The sequence below is a fragment of the Crocodylus porosus genome, unplaced genomic scaffold (assembly GCF_001723895.1).
Source record: "Crocodylus porosus isolate Cpor-Errol unplaced genomic scaffold, CroPor_comp1, whole genome shotgun sequence".
NCBI lineage: Eukaryota > Metazoa > Chordata > Crocodylia > Crocodylidae > Crocodylus > Crocodylus porosus.
The window spans coordinates 62,352,774-62,369,463 of NW_017728947.1; the positions used below are offsets into that span (position 1 = coordinate 62,352,774).

Consider the following 16,690-nt stretch of genomic DNA (forward strand, 5'->3'; position numbering starts at 1 on the left):
AGTGAATGGTAAATGGGCACTAAAAGAAAAAAAAAAGAATGCCAATATACTCAAATAAAGAAGTGTTTTGCTTAATCCAAAATTTCATGTCTTTATTTATAGAGGCAACAGTAAATTGAAACTGACTACTTATTGCCACTATCAAAGAGTGACTGCTCCCCTAGCAGAATACAGAAGTCCTTTTTCAGCTATACAGCTATGATTTGGAAATAAAAAGTTGTGAGAAATTTGATGGTAACAGCCACTCTTTAGAGCATTTGACAAAAATACACTGAAGCAAAGTCCAGAGTTAGATTATGTAACTGTCAGTCTACTTAAAAAAAAGGGGAAAAAATCCTGTCCAGCCTCTCAAAAAGTGTGAATTACTGTTGCCAGAAACACTCCTCTGAACGAAACTCTGCAGAATGTAATGAAGGCTATTAGCACAGAATGGCAGGACAGCATATTCCTAGCCTCTTTTTTTTATCAATTTAAGGCTCTCAACATTAGATTGTGTTTAAAAAGTATTAGGGAAGTAAACCCTAAAATATTAAGAATACAATATGTTTAAAAGGATGCATGAATATTGTTCAGCTACTGAAAATTTTAAGAGAAGGCTCAGCTATTTTTGACATGGGTATTGATAGACAGTGATGCTAATTATTTTGCATATGCCAAAAATGCTAGCCAGGCAAAGTGAAAGGGCCCACATCAGCAATGCTGGAAATTTTGGTAATCCTGAAGTAACATGTTAACCATTACCTGACAGCAGAAATAACCTTGGGGAGTTAGAAGACTAAAAAAAAAATTAGTTGGTAAACTATTTATATTTGTAGTTCTGTTTGTGTCGATTGTTATTAGTGTTGTTTAGCTGGGTACAGATGTAGGGAACTGTATTGGTTGTTTTATGTAGAGTCTCATTATACAGTACTGATCAGTGAGCATTGGCACACTGGGAGCTGCAGACTGCTGTCAGCCTCTGAGTCACAGATTACTGAACAACGCAGCACGTGTTGTAGTCTGGCAATATTGTTGAACGCTGAGCTTCCCCATCACATCTCCAGTGAGCGAAGAGGGCCATAGGGCTTCCTAATGTTGACCTAACACCACCCTTCACTGGAGGAAATATGCCAGGGGACCAGGACATCTCCTTTATTTTGCTGGAGCAGCTCTAACTTGCAGAAGGGAGTAGGGCCATGGTTCAGCTTCTGAATAGCCAGTGCAGATGAGGCATAGGTAGGTTGAGTATGTGACGCCCTCCAAATTCAGCTCTGCCTTGACGGCGTGGTTCCCACTGTGTGCCTCGTTTGCCAAGAGGCTCACATGGCACATCTGGGGATCCAACTTTCAAGGCATTTGCACTTGATTTCACAACAGAGGTCGAGCTCAAAGGGGGAGCTGGGCCAAAGCATCCGCAAGAAGCCAGGCAGACAAACTTCTCTGTTGCCTTGCGGGTCTGGGCCTGCCGCGGGTGCAGTGCAGCAATGGCACCCTTTGAGGCAACTCTGGCCTTTAACAACTGACTGTTACAGTGACACCATGCTGAGGCAACCCCCCTGCCCCTTCTGGCTACCTCAACCCCCAGCAAAGGGGTGCCAACACCTGAGCTTTGAACCACTGACAGGCTGAGCTGGGCGCCCTGTGCTGCCCTCCCTGGGGTTCCCAGTGGATGCTGTGGGAGGGGGGCTGCAGCTGCTGGCACTGCGGAGCCCAGAAGATCCGCACAAGGTGCTCAGCTCGGCCTGTCAGTGGTTCAAAGCTGGCACCCCTTCGCTCCGGGTTGAGGCAGGGGGTTGAATGGAGGCGGCAGCTGTCACTGTAACAGCCGGCGGTGGGTTGCCTGAGAGGCCCAAAGGCTGCCCTGTGCTCGCAGCAGGCCCGGAGCCTCACGGGGACCCCAGCCCCCGCCTCGCCTCTCAGGGGCCAGGAGCCGCGCGAGCCGAAGGGAGACCCAGCTCCGGCCCGGCCATAGGCTTCCGGCGCGGTGCCTACACCCACGTCCCCGCGGCTGCCCCGGCGCAGCGGTTGCGCTTGGCGGCGGCGGGCGCGGGTCGTCCGCGCAGCGCTCAGGCAGCGCCGCAGGCCGCCAGCGGAGGGCCCGGCCGGGGGCGGGCTCAGAGCCGTGTGTCTCGCGCCCCGCGGCCGGCGGCGCCATGAGGGTGGTGGCTCTGATCAGGTAACACGGCCCAGCTCCTGCCCGAGGCGGGGAGGGGGGACCCTTCCTGGTCCTTCGCCCCCCCGCTTCCTGCTCACGCGTTTCCTGCCGCGGCGGCGCAGCCCCCCCTCCCCTCGTCTCCCCTCCCCGGCCCGCGCCGCGCTGGGCGAGCGGGCCCAGCCCCAGACACAGGATAAAGCCCGGAATAGCCGGGCTTCCCGTGCGGGCCTTCCGCATCCTGTCCCCTCGTGTCCCAGCCAAGCACCTGCCCCCCCTCCGCGCCGCAGCCACCGTGCCGCGAAGCAGCTGCATTTTGACCCTGCCCCGGAGAGCGATGCTTTTAGCGAGGGGCTAGCTGGGCCGGAGAAGGACTGTTCCCTCCAAGAGACTGGCGGGGAAGAGGCAGGGTTTCTTTTATTGGACCGGCTCTGTCAGTGACCAGAGGCCTGGCCAAAAACATGTGGCGTTCAGAAAGCTAAGACCCTCCATCACAGCTCCCATAAAAGATGCCGACTCCCCTCACCGTCCGCAAAGCCTGCCCTCCCACATATAATCCTGTTACTTTATTTATTTATTTACTTTGGAGGAATCCGACTCATTTTCTGGCCTTTTTTTTTTCTTTTTCCCCAATTATCTCCCTCCTATGATGGCTTTTGCCATTTGAATCACAATAGCATATTTAATCTCGCTCATCACTAATAAATCATTTAAGGTGCAGCCCTATCTTTCCATGCCCCCCCTCCACTCCTCTCCTTGTTGTCGGTTTCTCTACTGGAAAGTATATTTTGATACTTTGGAATATATGTTGTTATAGCTCTTTTTATTTTAAGGGTATATTTAAATAATATGCGTTGCACAAAGATTTTCTATTTGAAAATGATAGTGCATTAAAAGGAGGAAAGATGCCCTCGAAAAATGTAGTCATTATGCATTAGGTGAGCTCTGGTATTTTTATTTTTTGAGTGCTCTAACTTTGTTAACTTGAATCGTAATTGTGCATGAGTTGCTTCTGGTTGAAGTTTGTTCACAAAGAGTCATTTGTAGAATCGGATGCTAAAATTATGCAAACAAAAATATGCAGCAGAAGGGTTTCCTTTTTGTTCTTGGTGCTCCAGTTATGAAAAACTGTATTTATTGCAGATTTGGTTTAAAAAGCAGAATACCCTAGTCAGTTTCTTCTCTCTTGTGGAAAAAGCAGGATTTCAAGTTCCATTTTTATTCATTCTGATATTTTCCAAGCAGCAGAATATGTTAAAAGGCAGTATGAAATAAAATTTTTAAAGTAAGTTTGTAATATGACTCATATTTTTATGGGAAATTTTACAAATAAGATTTTAACTTAGTAGAAGAAGTTTTAAGAAGAGTTTTGTGTATGAAAAAAATCAGAGTCTGATTGGGGTTGTGTTTTTGGTAACCTACCTACTCTCAGTAATGTAGGCGAATAGAGAGGAAATTTCCCAATTTTAAAATAATATTTCTTTTATGCTTTAGACAGGCAGGATTAGTGCCTAAAATTACTTTACATTAATTTTTATGTTGACTATTTAATGTTGACCATCTCATTTGAAGGTTGTAGTAATGGAATAAACCCCAAATTTTACCTTGTGCTAAATTATAAGCTGCCAGATATTTTAAACTCAATCCACTCTCTGAAACAAGATTTTTTTTTTTCTGCAAATCTTTAATTACTGATTTTTTTTTTCATGGATAGCCAATCACACAGGAATGTAAAGGTGTGTTTTTGTCCCCCATCCTCTTCCCCCCCCCCCCAAAGTGTTTTGAGTGTTAAATCTCTATGCTCACCTTTTTAACTTTTATTTATTTATTTATTGGGCGGGGGACACTGTAAAGCTGCCTGAGAGCATCTTTGGAACATTGCCAAAATGTATCATCTTTGCAGCCTTACCCCATTGGGAAATTTTTAATGACCTCTCATATCAACTGCTATCATTCCTCCTTTTTTCATTTCTAAATCTCTACTTAATATTTCAGGGTATTAAAAAGGCAAACATTTGCCCTCCTCTAGGAAGTCAGACCATCTCATCACCATCATTGGCTTCCTATTATTTCTCATATCTGAATCATACTCAGACAAGAGTCCTCTGAGGGAGGCCTAGCTCTTGTGTGAGGGAGGCCTTGCTCTTGCGTTATGAGATAGTGTGGGTAGTCCTGAAAAAACAGTAGTCATCCTGTCTACCTCTGAGTAAGCATTTGGAAAGGCAGGAGAGGGTATTGGACGTGCAAAGAAAGAAAATGAAACCCTATCCCTTACTCCAAACATCCAGAAAAAGAAAGAAAGAGAAAGAGATAAGAAATGTTTCCTTCTGAGCAGCCAGGAAGGGTTGGAATGAGACAGAAATATTTTGACAAATGAACTACCTGAGAGCCACAAAACTGTAATGAAGAGATGGCCTCAGACCGTTTGTTGTCATATAAAAATAACAGTGTAAAGCCAGACATCACTTCTTGATTATCTGGTGTCATGGTGACTCCATTCACTAACTTGCCAGCTCTTGGAAGTTGATGATCAGTGAAGGGTTGAATATTGCTGGACCAACTGCCCCTCCCATTCACGATCACATTCTCCATCCCAATGACAGCTGCAAAAATAGCTTCTATGCAAAAGTAATATAAAGAGAAAACTTTTTTTTACAGCTCAGCTGTCCTGAGAGTGTTCTGTCCTTTTTAGAAAAAAAGAGTCAGTTGCAGTGTCTGCTTTTATTCTTCATTTCATTTCTGTACCCACCTATTCTGTTTTTCTAGGCTGGAAATGGGGATAACCACTTTTCCCTTATCATCTAGTATCTTGACCACTGAAATACCTTTCTGTCCTAGACAGTATAATTTGGTGCGTCTCACACCCGTTCAGAATGCTGCTGCAAAAGATTTTTTTGTCAGTTTGACCGTGTTTCCACTCTCCTTTGCCTTTCACAGGTTTCCCATTTTCTATTACATCAACAGAGTTCCTGATTCCTTTTTTCATCCCCTTCACAGCAGCATCCTACTTACTATCCCACATTCAGCGTGTCAGCTGCTTCCAGTTGACCCATGATATTTACTTCTGTTGCTCCCTTTTTCGGTTTTCAAATTCATATTTTCATGCTTTGTGCTTTCTTCCTTGCTGCCCTCACTCTTGACAGGAGCTCCCCATGAACATCAGTAAAGCTACTCCATTATAATTCTCCAGACCACTTCTTAAAACTTTTCTTTGAAGTGATGCCTACTAGGCTTATGATATGTTGACCAGTATTGTCTTGCCTCCTTGTACTCCCCCAGTATCTGTTTCCATCAGTTGTCTCTTGTTTTATACTTGGATTTTAAGCTTTTTTGGTTTGGTCTTTTTTGGTGCATGGCGCTGGCCTGGTTGGGGCCTGATGCAGCTCCATAGAATTGGACCCCATGGAGGCACCACTTTGTGGCATCGGCCCTGGCCAGGCTGTTTCTTTGTAGCTGGATCAGGCCCGTGCCAGGCCATTTCCGCCTGCCTTATTGGGCCCACAGACCAGATTCTGCCCATGGGCGAACCTGGCATCATTCATCCAGCCTCCTGGTCAAAAAAGTCAGGTGCCACTGTACTTGAATACAAGACAACCCTGAATGTAACACAACTCCTCCCCCTCCAATAATTAGGTACTATACACACACAAATTATAAATTTATTAGAAAGATCAGGAAAAGTGTGAGTCTCTTCTGAATGGGGGAACAGCCTAGTGACAGATAATGACCTGCATCTCAAGCAGGTCCAAGGAGGTGATACTCCCCCTCTGTGCGACACTGGTCAGGCTGCAGCTAGAGTACTGCATCCAGTTCTGGGCACTGCACTTCAAGAGGGATGTGGACAGCATGGAGAGGGTCCAGAGGAGGGCCACTGGCATGATCAGGGGGCAGCAGGGCAGGCCCTATGAGGAGAGGCTACGGGACCTGAACCTGTTCAGCCTCCACAAGAGAAGGCTGAGGGGGGGATCTAGTGGCCATTTACAAACTAGTCAGAGGGGACCAGCAGGCACTGGGGGAGTACCTGTTCTGAGCACTACCAGGAGTGACTATAGTAATGGTTACGTTCCGACCCTACTAACTATGAAACTATGAAAGAGCTCCTGGCAAAATGGCTTAGTCTATCACAAGATGCACAATTATTAATGCAAAAACGAAATAACAGTTACCATACATAACACATATCCAGGCACTGTTTTGCTGTCACACTTGTAGATTGAGCAGAGGTTGGACTAGATGACTTTATGTGGTCCCTTCTAGCTGTAATTTCCTCTAATCTTACTTTGTAGAACTTCAGTGGTCAAGTTCAGTCATGAGTGAACAAATAGAGAATGGTAAACTCTGGCATAAAAACATCTTAGCACATGGCTTTGTGTTGCTCTTCAGCAGTCATTTTTGAGTTCAGCAGCATTTTTTTTTTTTGAAGAATGGTTAGTATCCAAACAGAAAATAATATGCAGCATTTCATTTCATGGCCTTTCCACTGAGATTGTTGTGGATGTGCCACTCTGACTAGGGTGATATCTAAACTGGTGACCTAGGTTCTGATTTTGCACCTAGAATATTTTTAAATAATGGTGAGTACATTTGATAGATGTTTAATTTCCTGACTGCAAGTGGAGTAGATGTAGCCATACTACTGAAATTTGAAGCTATTTTATGATTTATGATTTCATGAGAAAGAAGTCTCTAGAAGAAAAATATTCTCTGTCCCATTACAAATTCCCTTTAGGCATTCAGTTCTTATTCTATCTCATCTAAAAGTGAATTGTAACTTAATTAACTGCACCAAGCACAATATCCAAAAACACTAGGTGCAGGCCTGCATTCTGTTGTCTATAGCTGCTCCTTAGAAGAAATTTAACACAGCTATTTGGAAAAGCTGTAGATTCTTATTAGAAACTTACTTCCTGGCAAGTTCATATTTTTGCAGCAAAGAAAAGAAAGCAGTTTGTTATATACCAATGGGCAAAGTACAAATGCAGAGAATGATGTTTTTGTATGTGAATCCTTAATTTAGTAATACAGCCAGTTCGGATTATTGCAGAGGTTTAATGTCTTTATGGGAAGAGACTGAATGAGACAGCTGTATGGTTGTCTTCATTCTGTCCTTTCACAAGCTCTGGAGGAGGCTGGGTATGGGATGGTGTGTTGGATACAGTATTGAGATTAATAGGTAATGCTTTGTCCAAGAGCAAGCTGAGGAACAGACTATTGTATTAAGACGGCCCCCAGGGCTTGCGGAGCAGCCAAGAATTGGGATTTACACGGGCAGCTGAAAGTCCGTCGAGTCATCCTAACTTGCTACTTACTGCATCTTAGGGGGGCAGCACACATTCTTAACTCTAGTTGTAGTGTAGTGATTATCGATTTGGAGGTGGTGTTTTTTTAGTATAGTATACTCAAAAAAGTTACTAAAGAGATCAGTTTCTTTTGTTACTGCTGTTTAACTGTACAGCTGAAATAGGATTTTTGCCACTGACTTCAATACAAATAGGATTCAGACCTTGTTGTGTTGACAGGAGGGTTTCTCTAGGTATACCTCTGTAGTTGTTATATGCTTGCACCCTTGATATATTCTGCTAACTTTTAAATGTTGGTTTATGAATTTCAAAATCAAATATATTTTACACTTTATTGTTATCCTGGCATCTACACGTTTTGATGAAAAACAAGGATTGCTGAGGTAGCTCCTGTAAAATATATTTTAATTATTTTTGTCTGCAGCTATTTGCAGACACAAAGTCAGGATCATATGAGACTGTTGATTTTTAGAGTAAGGACGTTAGAAGAGAAAACCTCTGTGTTCTATTACTGATCTCTTTGAGTAAAAGACATTTTCTGCCCCAAACAGCTTCCTTCTAGGTGGGTTTTTATTATTTTTTTTAAAGAAAGCAGCAAATTTGGGGATATGCATAAATCTTATGAATGTTATTGGTTTGAACCTGCCACATTTTTAAAATACATCCTGGTTTTCTTGTAAAAAATGTTTCTAGTGCAAGTCTAAGTTTTTGTTACTGTTATAATTCTTTTTCAAACTACTATATATTTGAGAACTTTATTTGCAGGTCCTGCTTTATAACAGTAACCTTGCAAAATTGGTAAATAAATTTGTTCTTTTTTATTCTAGCGGTGGGAAGGACAGCTGTTACAATATGATGCAGTGTGTGGCTGCTGGGCACCAGATTGTTGCATTAGCGAACTTACGGCCTGCTGAAAACACAGGTAAGAATGTCTCATTGCTAGGGTAGGGATCACTGGAATTCACTCCAGAAGTGTGCTGTGCAGCAGTTCCTTTAATCTAGGAGTTTCCTGCGTGTACCTTGCCACCACTGATTGGTGGAGTGTCCTCATTGGCCTCGCTGCTGGCCCCTGCTTGTCAGGGAGGTGAAAACCACAGTTTTAAATATACTGTGGTTTTTGGGTTTCACTGCTGGTTGGCTGAAGGCCCATGCTGACCGGACAGGAGGCAACATATTTAAAACTGCAGCTTTTGTCTCCTGGCCATCTGGAGCAAGCAGCGGGGCTGATGGGGCCCCTCCACCAATCAGCAGTGGGGGAAACTCCAAGATTAAAGGAACCACCGTGCAGTGTACTTCTGATGTGACTTCCAGTGATCCCTACTCATTGCCTCTAGGAGGGCTGTCCAACTTAATGTCTACAGGCCACATGACCTATGGCCTTCACCAGCAGGGACTGCATGCTATGGGATATGCACTGGTGTGGATCCCTAAGCACCCCCAGGTGCCCTAGGCATATGGACACTTTCTACGCTTCACACCATGCACACATGGGAGCTTCCCCCCAAGTTCTACTGGGTGCTTCTCCTCCTACTTCATTTCTTCCCTAGGGTCACTGGGCACATATGTTCTTTTTCCCCATATTGCACCAGACAAATGGGCAGTGCCCTCCCTTCCTGCACCCTGTTGCTCCCCATGCTATGGGCTTCCTGAGCACTGTGAGCTGTGCCACTCTCCTCCACCTGGGGAGGAACAGAAAGAAGCCAGAGGGAGGGGAAGCTCATAGCCTCCAACTGCAGCTGGAGTAATGTGCGTGGAGTGGTGGCCTCCTGCAGGCCTGGAAGGCCACAAACTAACTCCTTGTTGGCTGCCAGTTGGACAGCCCTGGCTTACAGGATTCTTTGAATAGGAAAATACCATGTCACAGCTGTGCCTAAATTAAATCCTGTTGTGCATTTGTATATAGCTTCCCATATGGGAGGTATTCTAAAATATTTACAGAGAGAAGTGGAGGGGAGAGGGCAATTTAGAGTTCATTAAAACAACTCTTAATCAGAGTAACTGAAGAGAGGAAAAAACATAAGAAAATGAGGAATGGCAAAAGAAATGATCCTACATGTTAAAGGGAGGAAAAGCAACAACACTTTCTCCTAATCCTGTCAGAAGAAGGGGAGAATGAGAGGGTTCAACAATTACAGTAATGAAAGGTAAGCAGGGTCTTGCACCAGTTATAAATAAAGAGGAACAGGAAGGTTTTAAGGTGCGATTTGAGAAGAGTCTTTTGTTCCAGTGTAAGAGGGAGATTTTCTGATGCAGTGCAAATGAAATGGAGTCCCCCAGTCTCTCCAAACTGGAGATTTCTGAGGGAATTGAAGTAAGAGGTGTGAATGCTTCCTAAGTCAGGGATGAGCCACCAGTAGAGTAGGGGAATATCAGGGTGTAGATTAGAGCAATTTATTCCCATGGTAGCCAGAGCAACAACATTGCTAATCTTGTTGAAATATGTTTTTCATAAAACTAATTTATCCACATAAAAAATGTAGAATGTTGTCATTAAAATCATAAAATGATCCCTTTAAGTGTGTAGTAGGAAACTTTGTGGAAAGCTAATTGAGGTGCTGCAGGCAGCAGTGGAACCTATCCCATTTATTTATTTTTTTTATCTCGTACCAGTGTTGCCTGGAGAGTCGCAATTAATAGAGAAACTTAGTATTCGGAAGCGGATGTCAGCTTAAAGGGACAATGTCAAGTTTTTTTAAGCATCACATTTTATATATGTTTTAATTATTGTATTTTCTTCTAAAATAAACTTCTCTGGTTCATGTTGGCTAACAAGCCCCTTCCGACCATTTTGAGCAAATACCTGCCCTGTACTGAACTAGCTTTGACATGACATAATAGTTTCTGACATAGCATAATGGTTTACATTAGGGCTCAGCAACCTTTTCAGGTTGCAGGTCAAAACAACCCACTTTGGATCAGAGGTGGGCCAGTGCATGTAGTGTGGGTGCTAGACCCGCTGCCACTCTTCCTGTTTTTCCCAGCAGCAGGAAAAAGTGGAAGTGGCAGCTGGGTCCTAGTGCTTGCTTTCCTTTGAACTGGACTGGGTTGGTCTGGCTGCTGAAGCCCTGTGTCTACGGACCAGATCAAATGTCTGTGTGGGCCAGATTTGGCCCGTGGGCCATTGGTTACTAACCTCTGTTTTACATAACAGCTTGGTTATCTTGCTGTTTCCCCCTCAGCTTGTCATGTTCCCTTTTGATCTCCTTCTGGCCCTATTGACTCTCGTGCTCTCAGCTGCCCACAGAGAAAGTTTTGGCGGGGGGGTGGAGCAGTATGGGTTTAAATTCCCTCAGGTTGGGCATGTCTAGACGAGTGTGCATGTGCAGAATGCGGCACTGCCTACCGCACACACTGCATTCCCTGTGCTGATGATTTGCAGCATAGGAGGTGTTTCTGATACTGAGATATCCCGGTGTCAAAAAAAACCCGCAGTGAAAGAAAGTGAGACGGTGCACATGGCGGCAGCGTGTGCTGCCCAGAACCAGAGCCCGGCTGGCCAGAACCACGTTCCAGCTGCTACTGCTGGATTGCTGCGGCTGGGACCATGGGAGGCTCCCAGAACTCTGGGTAAGGCTGATGGGGACAGCCCAGGTGCTGGCTCCGACTTGGGACAACTTGCCGTGTACCAAAGTGCATGTGCATAGATGTTCCCCAGGGACAAGTAGCAGCGGCACATATCGTGATGCTGTGCTTTGGCCCTAGGGAAATGCACTTGCATGCTCATCTGGACGTGCCTGCGGAAGCTTCCCTGAAATTCTGGTCTTCCGCTTTTTGCGTGAGTGCTCTAACCATGATTCTGCTAGTCCAGAGAAGGGTACTGCTACCACTACCATCATTGATTTGAAGAGAAGTTGGGAATTCTACCTTCCAACAGAAGCCTATCTAGGGGGGAACATTCTGAAATGCACCTACCCCTTGAATCTGAAAAAAATCTTTGGCCGGGGTTAAGTTCTATGAATGTGCCTACATGTACCATCTGAGTTGCTTGTGAGTATATCTTTGATATGATATATTTCATATCATATTTGCCTCTTCAATTATGGCAGCGGAGACAGATGAGCTGGACAGCTACATGTTTCAGACAGTAGGACACCATGCCATTGACCTGTATGCTGACGCAATGGACTTGCCGCTTTATCGTCGCACTATAAAAGGAGCCAGTGTGGACATTGGAAGAGTATATACCAAGTGTGAAGGAGATGAGGTTGAAGACCTTTACCACCTTTTGAAACTTGTTAAGGTATGTTGCATGACAGCCAAATAACTGTGATAAACATTTAGCCTTTTAAATCAATGACCCAGTGATGCTTTCAGGAAAGTTTGAATATTTTTAGATGTTTCTATTATTGCATTATAATTTTAGTTACCTTTTCTTTTATTCTTTTATTCTTTCTTGAATTTACACATTGGAAGCTTAATTTAATTTATGTTTATTCCCCATGTAAGATGGTTGGTTAGTCCCTATTTTAGGCCAAAACACTTGTTCTTATATATTAAATAAATGTCAATAATAATAAAAGCTGTATGCCAAAGAATACAAAAAGTATAATTGTTAGACCTATTTATATGTAGTCAGTAGAGTATAATTCTCCAGGTGACATAATTCCTACACAAATGACATAATTCCTAACTTGATTACTACCTGTAAGCTCTGTCTTATTTTGTGTACATTTGTTTTTTTTATGAGTGGGAAGAGAAGATGTATGCATTTGTTTTTGTGCATTATAAAAAAATCAGAAGTGATCGAATTTGTTTTTGCATTGCATTTCTTTTTCGGAGTATTCTGAAGTAATTAACCATTATGATTTTGATGCTGGTATTCTGAAGAACAGGTTCTAAATCTATCATGAACTCAACAGTAACTTAGATCTGAGTTTTTTAACATTTTTATTAAGTGAAAAACATGTTAGCTAAGATACTGGAATTTATTTTCTGCTATTTTTGAGAATTGATTGATACACACAAGCATTTTGTCCGTTATAGCCAAAACTGCAGAAGTTAATTGATTCCAAGTCTAAGATTATAAAGTGATGACTAAACATGTTATTGCCCTTTGATTGGTTTAAACTAAATGCTAGCATCCTAAAGTTGGGGAGCTCTCAAATGTCTTCAGTGTTCAATTCTTCTCTTTCTGGCTGCTACCCAGCCACTGTTTCTTCTAGCTGAAGGTGTGGAATCCACTGAAGCCATTGTCACTGCCACTCTAAGTTCAGCTAAGAGAATGTGACTTGGTTTAAGATGTTCCATGCTGTTACTTTGCTTAGAAAAGCTGCTCCAAAGGTCGTAGGTGAAATTCTGACACCACTGAGGCCCATGACTTTGGTGGAGCCAGGATTTTGCCAATAGGCTGGATTATGAGAATTCTAAATCTGGATTTCTTTCTGAAATAATAGGCCAATTAGGCCACACTGCTAGTTCAGGGAGATTACCAGTCTGTAAAGACTTTTTAAATAGGATATATATAGCATGGAGAACTGGAATTGGAGCAAATAAGCTGCTGTGCTTTTAAGGGATTTTTTAAAAACATGACAGTGTTGGAGAAGTAGAGGTGTATGCTGTCTGTCGAAGCTTCATGATAACAGCTTTCAAAGGCCAGGAAAGATAATAAATTACAGATCAATTTAATTAAAAATGGGCAGATTAGTGGCAATTAAGATGAAATTTCCTTTTCGATCCATGCTGTCTTTGGAGAAATGGATTCTTTGCCATTATCTTTATAGTAACAGTCAGTTATGACATAAATTAATGCTAATGTTAAATCTTGACAACTTCTGCTTTGGAAGTTCGTACATGATAATTATAACTATAGTTGAAAGAGATGTTATCAAGTTGTCTGGGACTAAATAAGTGCTTCTTTTTTGTGTGGCAATATTAATTCTACTATAGGATATTTTAAAGATGCAAATATTGGAAATATATTGCCTTTGTGGTAGACATTGTGTAACCATGCTCATGCAGTCAAAGCTATTTATGAAATTCTGGTTCAAAAATTACAGTAGAGGTGTTACATATTCTAATGAATAACTGAGTAATTGGTGGAGGGGTGGGGTTGAATCCAGAAGAGCTATAATTCTTCATGTTGGTCGTCTAATATTAAGAGAAAGATCAAACTACTATTTTCTTTGCTTTTGAATGTTAATGGCAACGTGGAAAGCATTTTGATTAATTTTATCTTGAACATTTATTCATAAGAATATGTAGTTTTGTAGTGTTAGCAAATATGTCTCTAATCACTGGTACCTTTTTTCTCAAGTGATTCAAATTTTCTTTAGATGATGTTATAATTGTTTTAGAGAGCTTAATCTGCTGACTTGAAAGATGGAAAAAAGAGAACTCTTGAAGGTTTTTAATAATTCTGACTTTCATATATATATATATAAAAATCTTGAGTTGAAATACTTTGAAAGGAATGTCCAAAATAACATAATTCTAGTTCCCCTCTTTTCCCCCCTCTCTCCCCCAATCCAGTGCTTTGGGTCTAAGAATTTAGAAGAGGTATGTCTAGATTAAAACCACATAATCTGTCCAGCTTTCAATTTGTAAAGTATGTTTATATTAGAAGTGCTTGTTTAATAATAAATTAAAGCGAACCACGTTTAAAAATGAATGTGAAATGAAAAGTGTTTGACATTTCTTGAAACAATTTTATAAAAACATGCTTCTTAAAAAAAACCACATAGTCCTCATAGTGTTGGAAAAAGCTGTTTTATGCTAGTCCATAGTCAAAAGTGAAACTGACTACAGGGAAAATGTAAAGCTGATAGTTCACTGTTGGGGCCCACATTGAATGAAATTATGTTAAGTAAATTATATTAATTTTTAATTGCCTAAAGTATTAGTAGAAAACAAAAGTAATTTAGATTTTAATGCGTGTATTAAAAATACCACAAGCTAATTGTATGACGTGCCCTCTCAATTTTCAGTTTAGAGTGCCGCCTCTATATAACCCATGGTAATTTAGCAGTCTTTCATTGAGGTCTAAGCTCCCGTAGTTTAACTTTCACTTATCAAAGAGTACAACCAAGCAGTTATCATGGATTAGCAAATGTGAGGTAAAGCAAACACTTTCCACACCTTTTACCTGTGGCAAATTGTTCTTATAACCCTACACTTGGATGGTGTTTTTTACCAGGCATTGCGTTTTTGTCAATGTTTCTATCCTTTCCTGATCTTCCGGGCAGATCCCCTTTTCAAAACTGTTTGTGCTCCATGAAGGACACTTACTTATAAAGGACTTGCTGGGTTTTTGGTTGTAGCTGTGTTGGTTTAAGCTAAGGGTATAGGCGGGCAAGGCTCTTTGGGTAGATGTGAGATCTTCTGTTGGACCAACTGAGTAGTTGGAAAAAAGTTCTTTGCAAGCTTTTGGGTGCAATAGTGCAATTGCCCTTCTTCAGGCATAGGTTGTCTTTGCTGTTTTGAGACTCCAAGGAGTAAAAGAAGCTAAAAGTGTGACAGGATGCCAGTGGGAATGTAAATAAACAGAAATAAGGATATAAGATAGAGCTGGGAAGGGAGGAGAGGGGGGAAATGAGGGAGAATAAAAGCCAAATGTAAGTAAGGGAGACCCTGAGGTAGTAGTTTTACAAGGTTGAAGAGGCAGTCTATGCAAAAGGTAAATAGCAGGAAATTAGGCGGACAAAGGGTAGAAAAGGAGGGGGAGAGGAGGAAGGGGTGGGGGGAAAGAAAAGAGTATGAGCGCAGGTCTCGCAGATGTCAGGCAGGTTGTAATGTGTCATAAATTGAATGACTATATTGAGTCCATGATTTTTTGTATCCAGTAAATCTATGAAGTGAAGTTCGTAGGCTCTTCTATGGAAGGTGTATTGTAAGTTCCCTTTGAAGATTAGAATGGAGAGATTGGAGACGGAGTGATTGTCTTGTGAGAAGTGGGCACCTACAGGACTTGGCTTCTACTTGGTCTAGTTTTATTTGTTAATACAGTCTTTATAGAGTTCTCAAGGTTTATTCTTTTCTTTAGATTGAGTGTGTGTATATGTATGTTTTGCTTCTGTGTGCCTGTATGTTAATATGTATTCATTATACATCTTGTTCTTAGTAAGGCCTTGTTTTCTTTGAAATATTGGCAAGTTCTTTATCATAAGAAATTTTTGACGTGATTATTTTTGAGTCTTTTGGAATGATTATCTCAAATATTTATACTCCTGTTTATAATTTCTTTTTAAGAGATTTATGTGAACCCATTCATCAAGTATGATTATTGAAGTATTACAGATATTATAGTTTTTTGCATATTATATTTCCATATTTTTTTGCATACTCCCAGTGTTATTTTGAGTTCAGTGAGAGTTCCACTTGCTCTGGGCTTTGTAGAGGCTCAAAACTTACAAAGAACAAAGCACAATACTGGGGGAAAAAGGTGTAATGGAATTGGGAACTTAAGGACAATTACAATATCTTCTATTGTTTATCAGCTGAAGAAGTGTTGTAATTAGCTAACTTTAAACATTATTGACAAAAATTATGCAAATCATTTAAATCCTTTATATACTAGACACACATTATAATTTCTTATAAGCAGGAAAGGAATACTATTTTAAAAATTATGGCAGAGCATAGCCCAGTGATTTAATGGTTTCAGCTAAAACCACAAAGACTGTCCAGTAAGAAGCAGCATTTTTGTTTTGTTTTTTAGTGCCAGCAGCAGAAAACAATAATGATTTCATAGATTTCATAGACTGGCCACGTTCGCCAATGACACTAAACTTTGGGGCAAAGCACCCACACCAGAAGATAGGCGGGTGATCCAGGCTGACCTGGACAGGGTCAGCAAATGGGCAGGCGAGAACCTGATGGTGTTTAACACTGAAAAATGCAAGGTTCTCCACCTTGGGAAGAAAAACATGCAGCATCCTTATAGGCTCGGCAGTGCTATGCTGGCTAGCACTATGGAAGAAAGACTTGGGGGTCATCATTGACCACAAGATGAACATGAGCCTGTAATGCGATGCTGCTGCTACTGAAGTGACCAAAACGGTGGTTTGCATCCATAGATGCTTCACAAGCAAATCCCGGGACATCATTTTCCCTTTGTACTTGGCCTCGGTGAGGCCACAGCTGGAGTACTGCGTCCAGTTTTGGGCTCCACAATTCAAAAAGGATGTGAAGAAGCTTGAGAGAATCTAGAGAAGAGCCACGTCCGTGATCAGAGGTCAGGAAAACAGACCTTACGATGACAGGCTGAGAGCCATGGGGCTCTTTAGCCTAAAAAAGCGCAGGCTCAGGGGTGATCTGATGGCCA

General features: G+C 42.0%; 1 protein-coding gene across 1 annotated transcript in view; it reads left to right on the top strand.

Moving 5' to 3' along the window:
- Positions 1-2,060: 2,060 nt before the first annotated feature.
- DPH6 (diphthamine biosynthesis 6) overlaps positions 2,061-16,690 on the top strand; it is a 405,039-nt gene continuing 390,409 nt past the window's right edge. Inside the window, exons 1-3 of the mRNA XM_019552002.1 lie at positions 2,061-2,155; positions 8,259-8,353; positions 11,478-11,671. Coding sequence (XP_019407547.1) covers positions 2,133-2,155; positions 8,259-8,353; positions 11,478-11,671 — 312 coding nt within the window. The 5' untranslated portion in view covers positions 2,061-2,132. The remainder of the gene's footprint in view (positions 2,156-8,258; positions 8,354-11,477; positions 11,672-16,690) is intronic.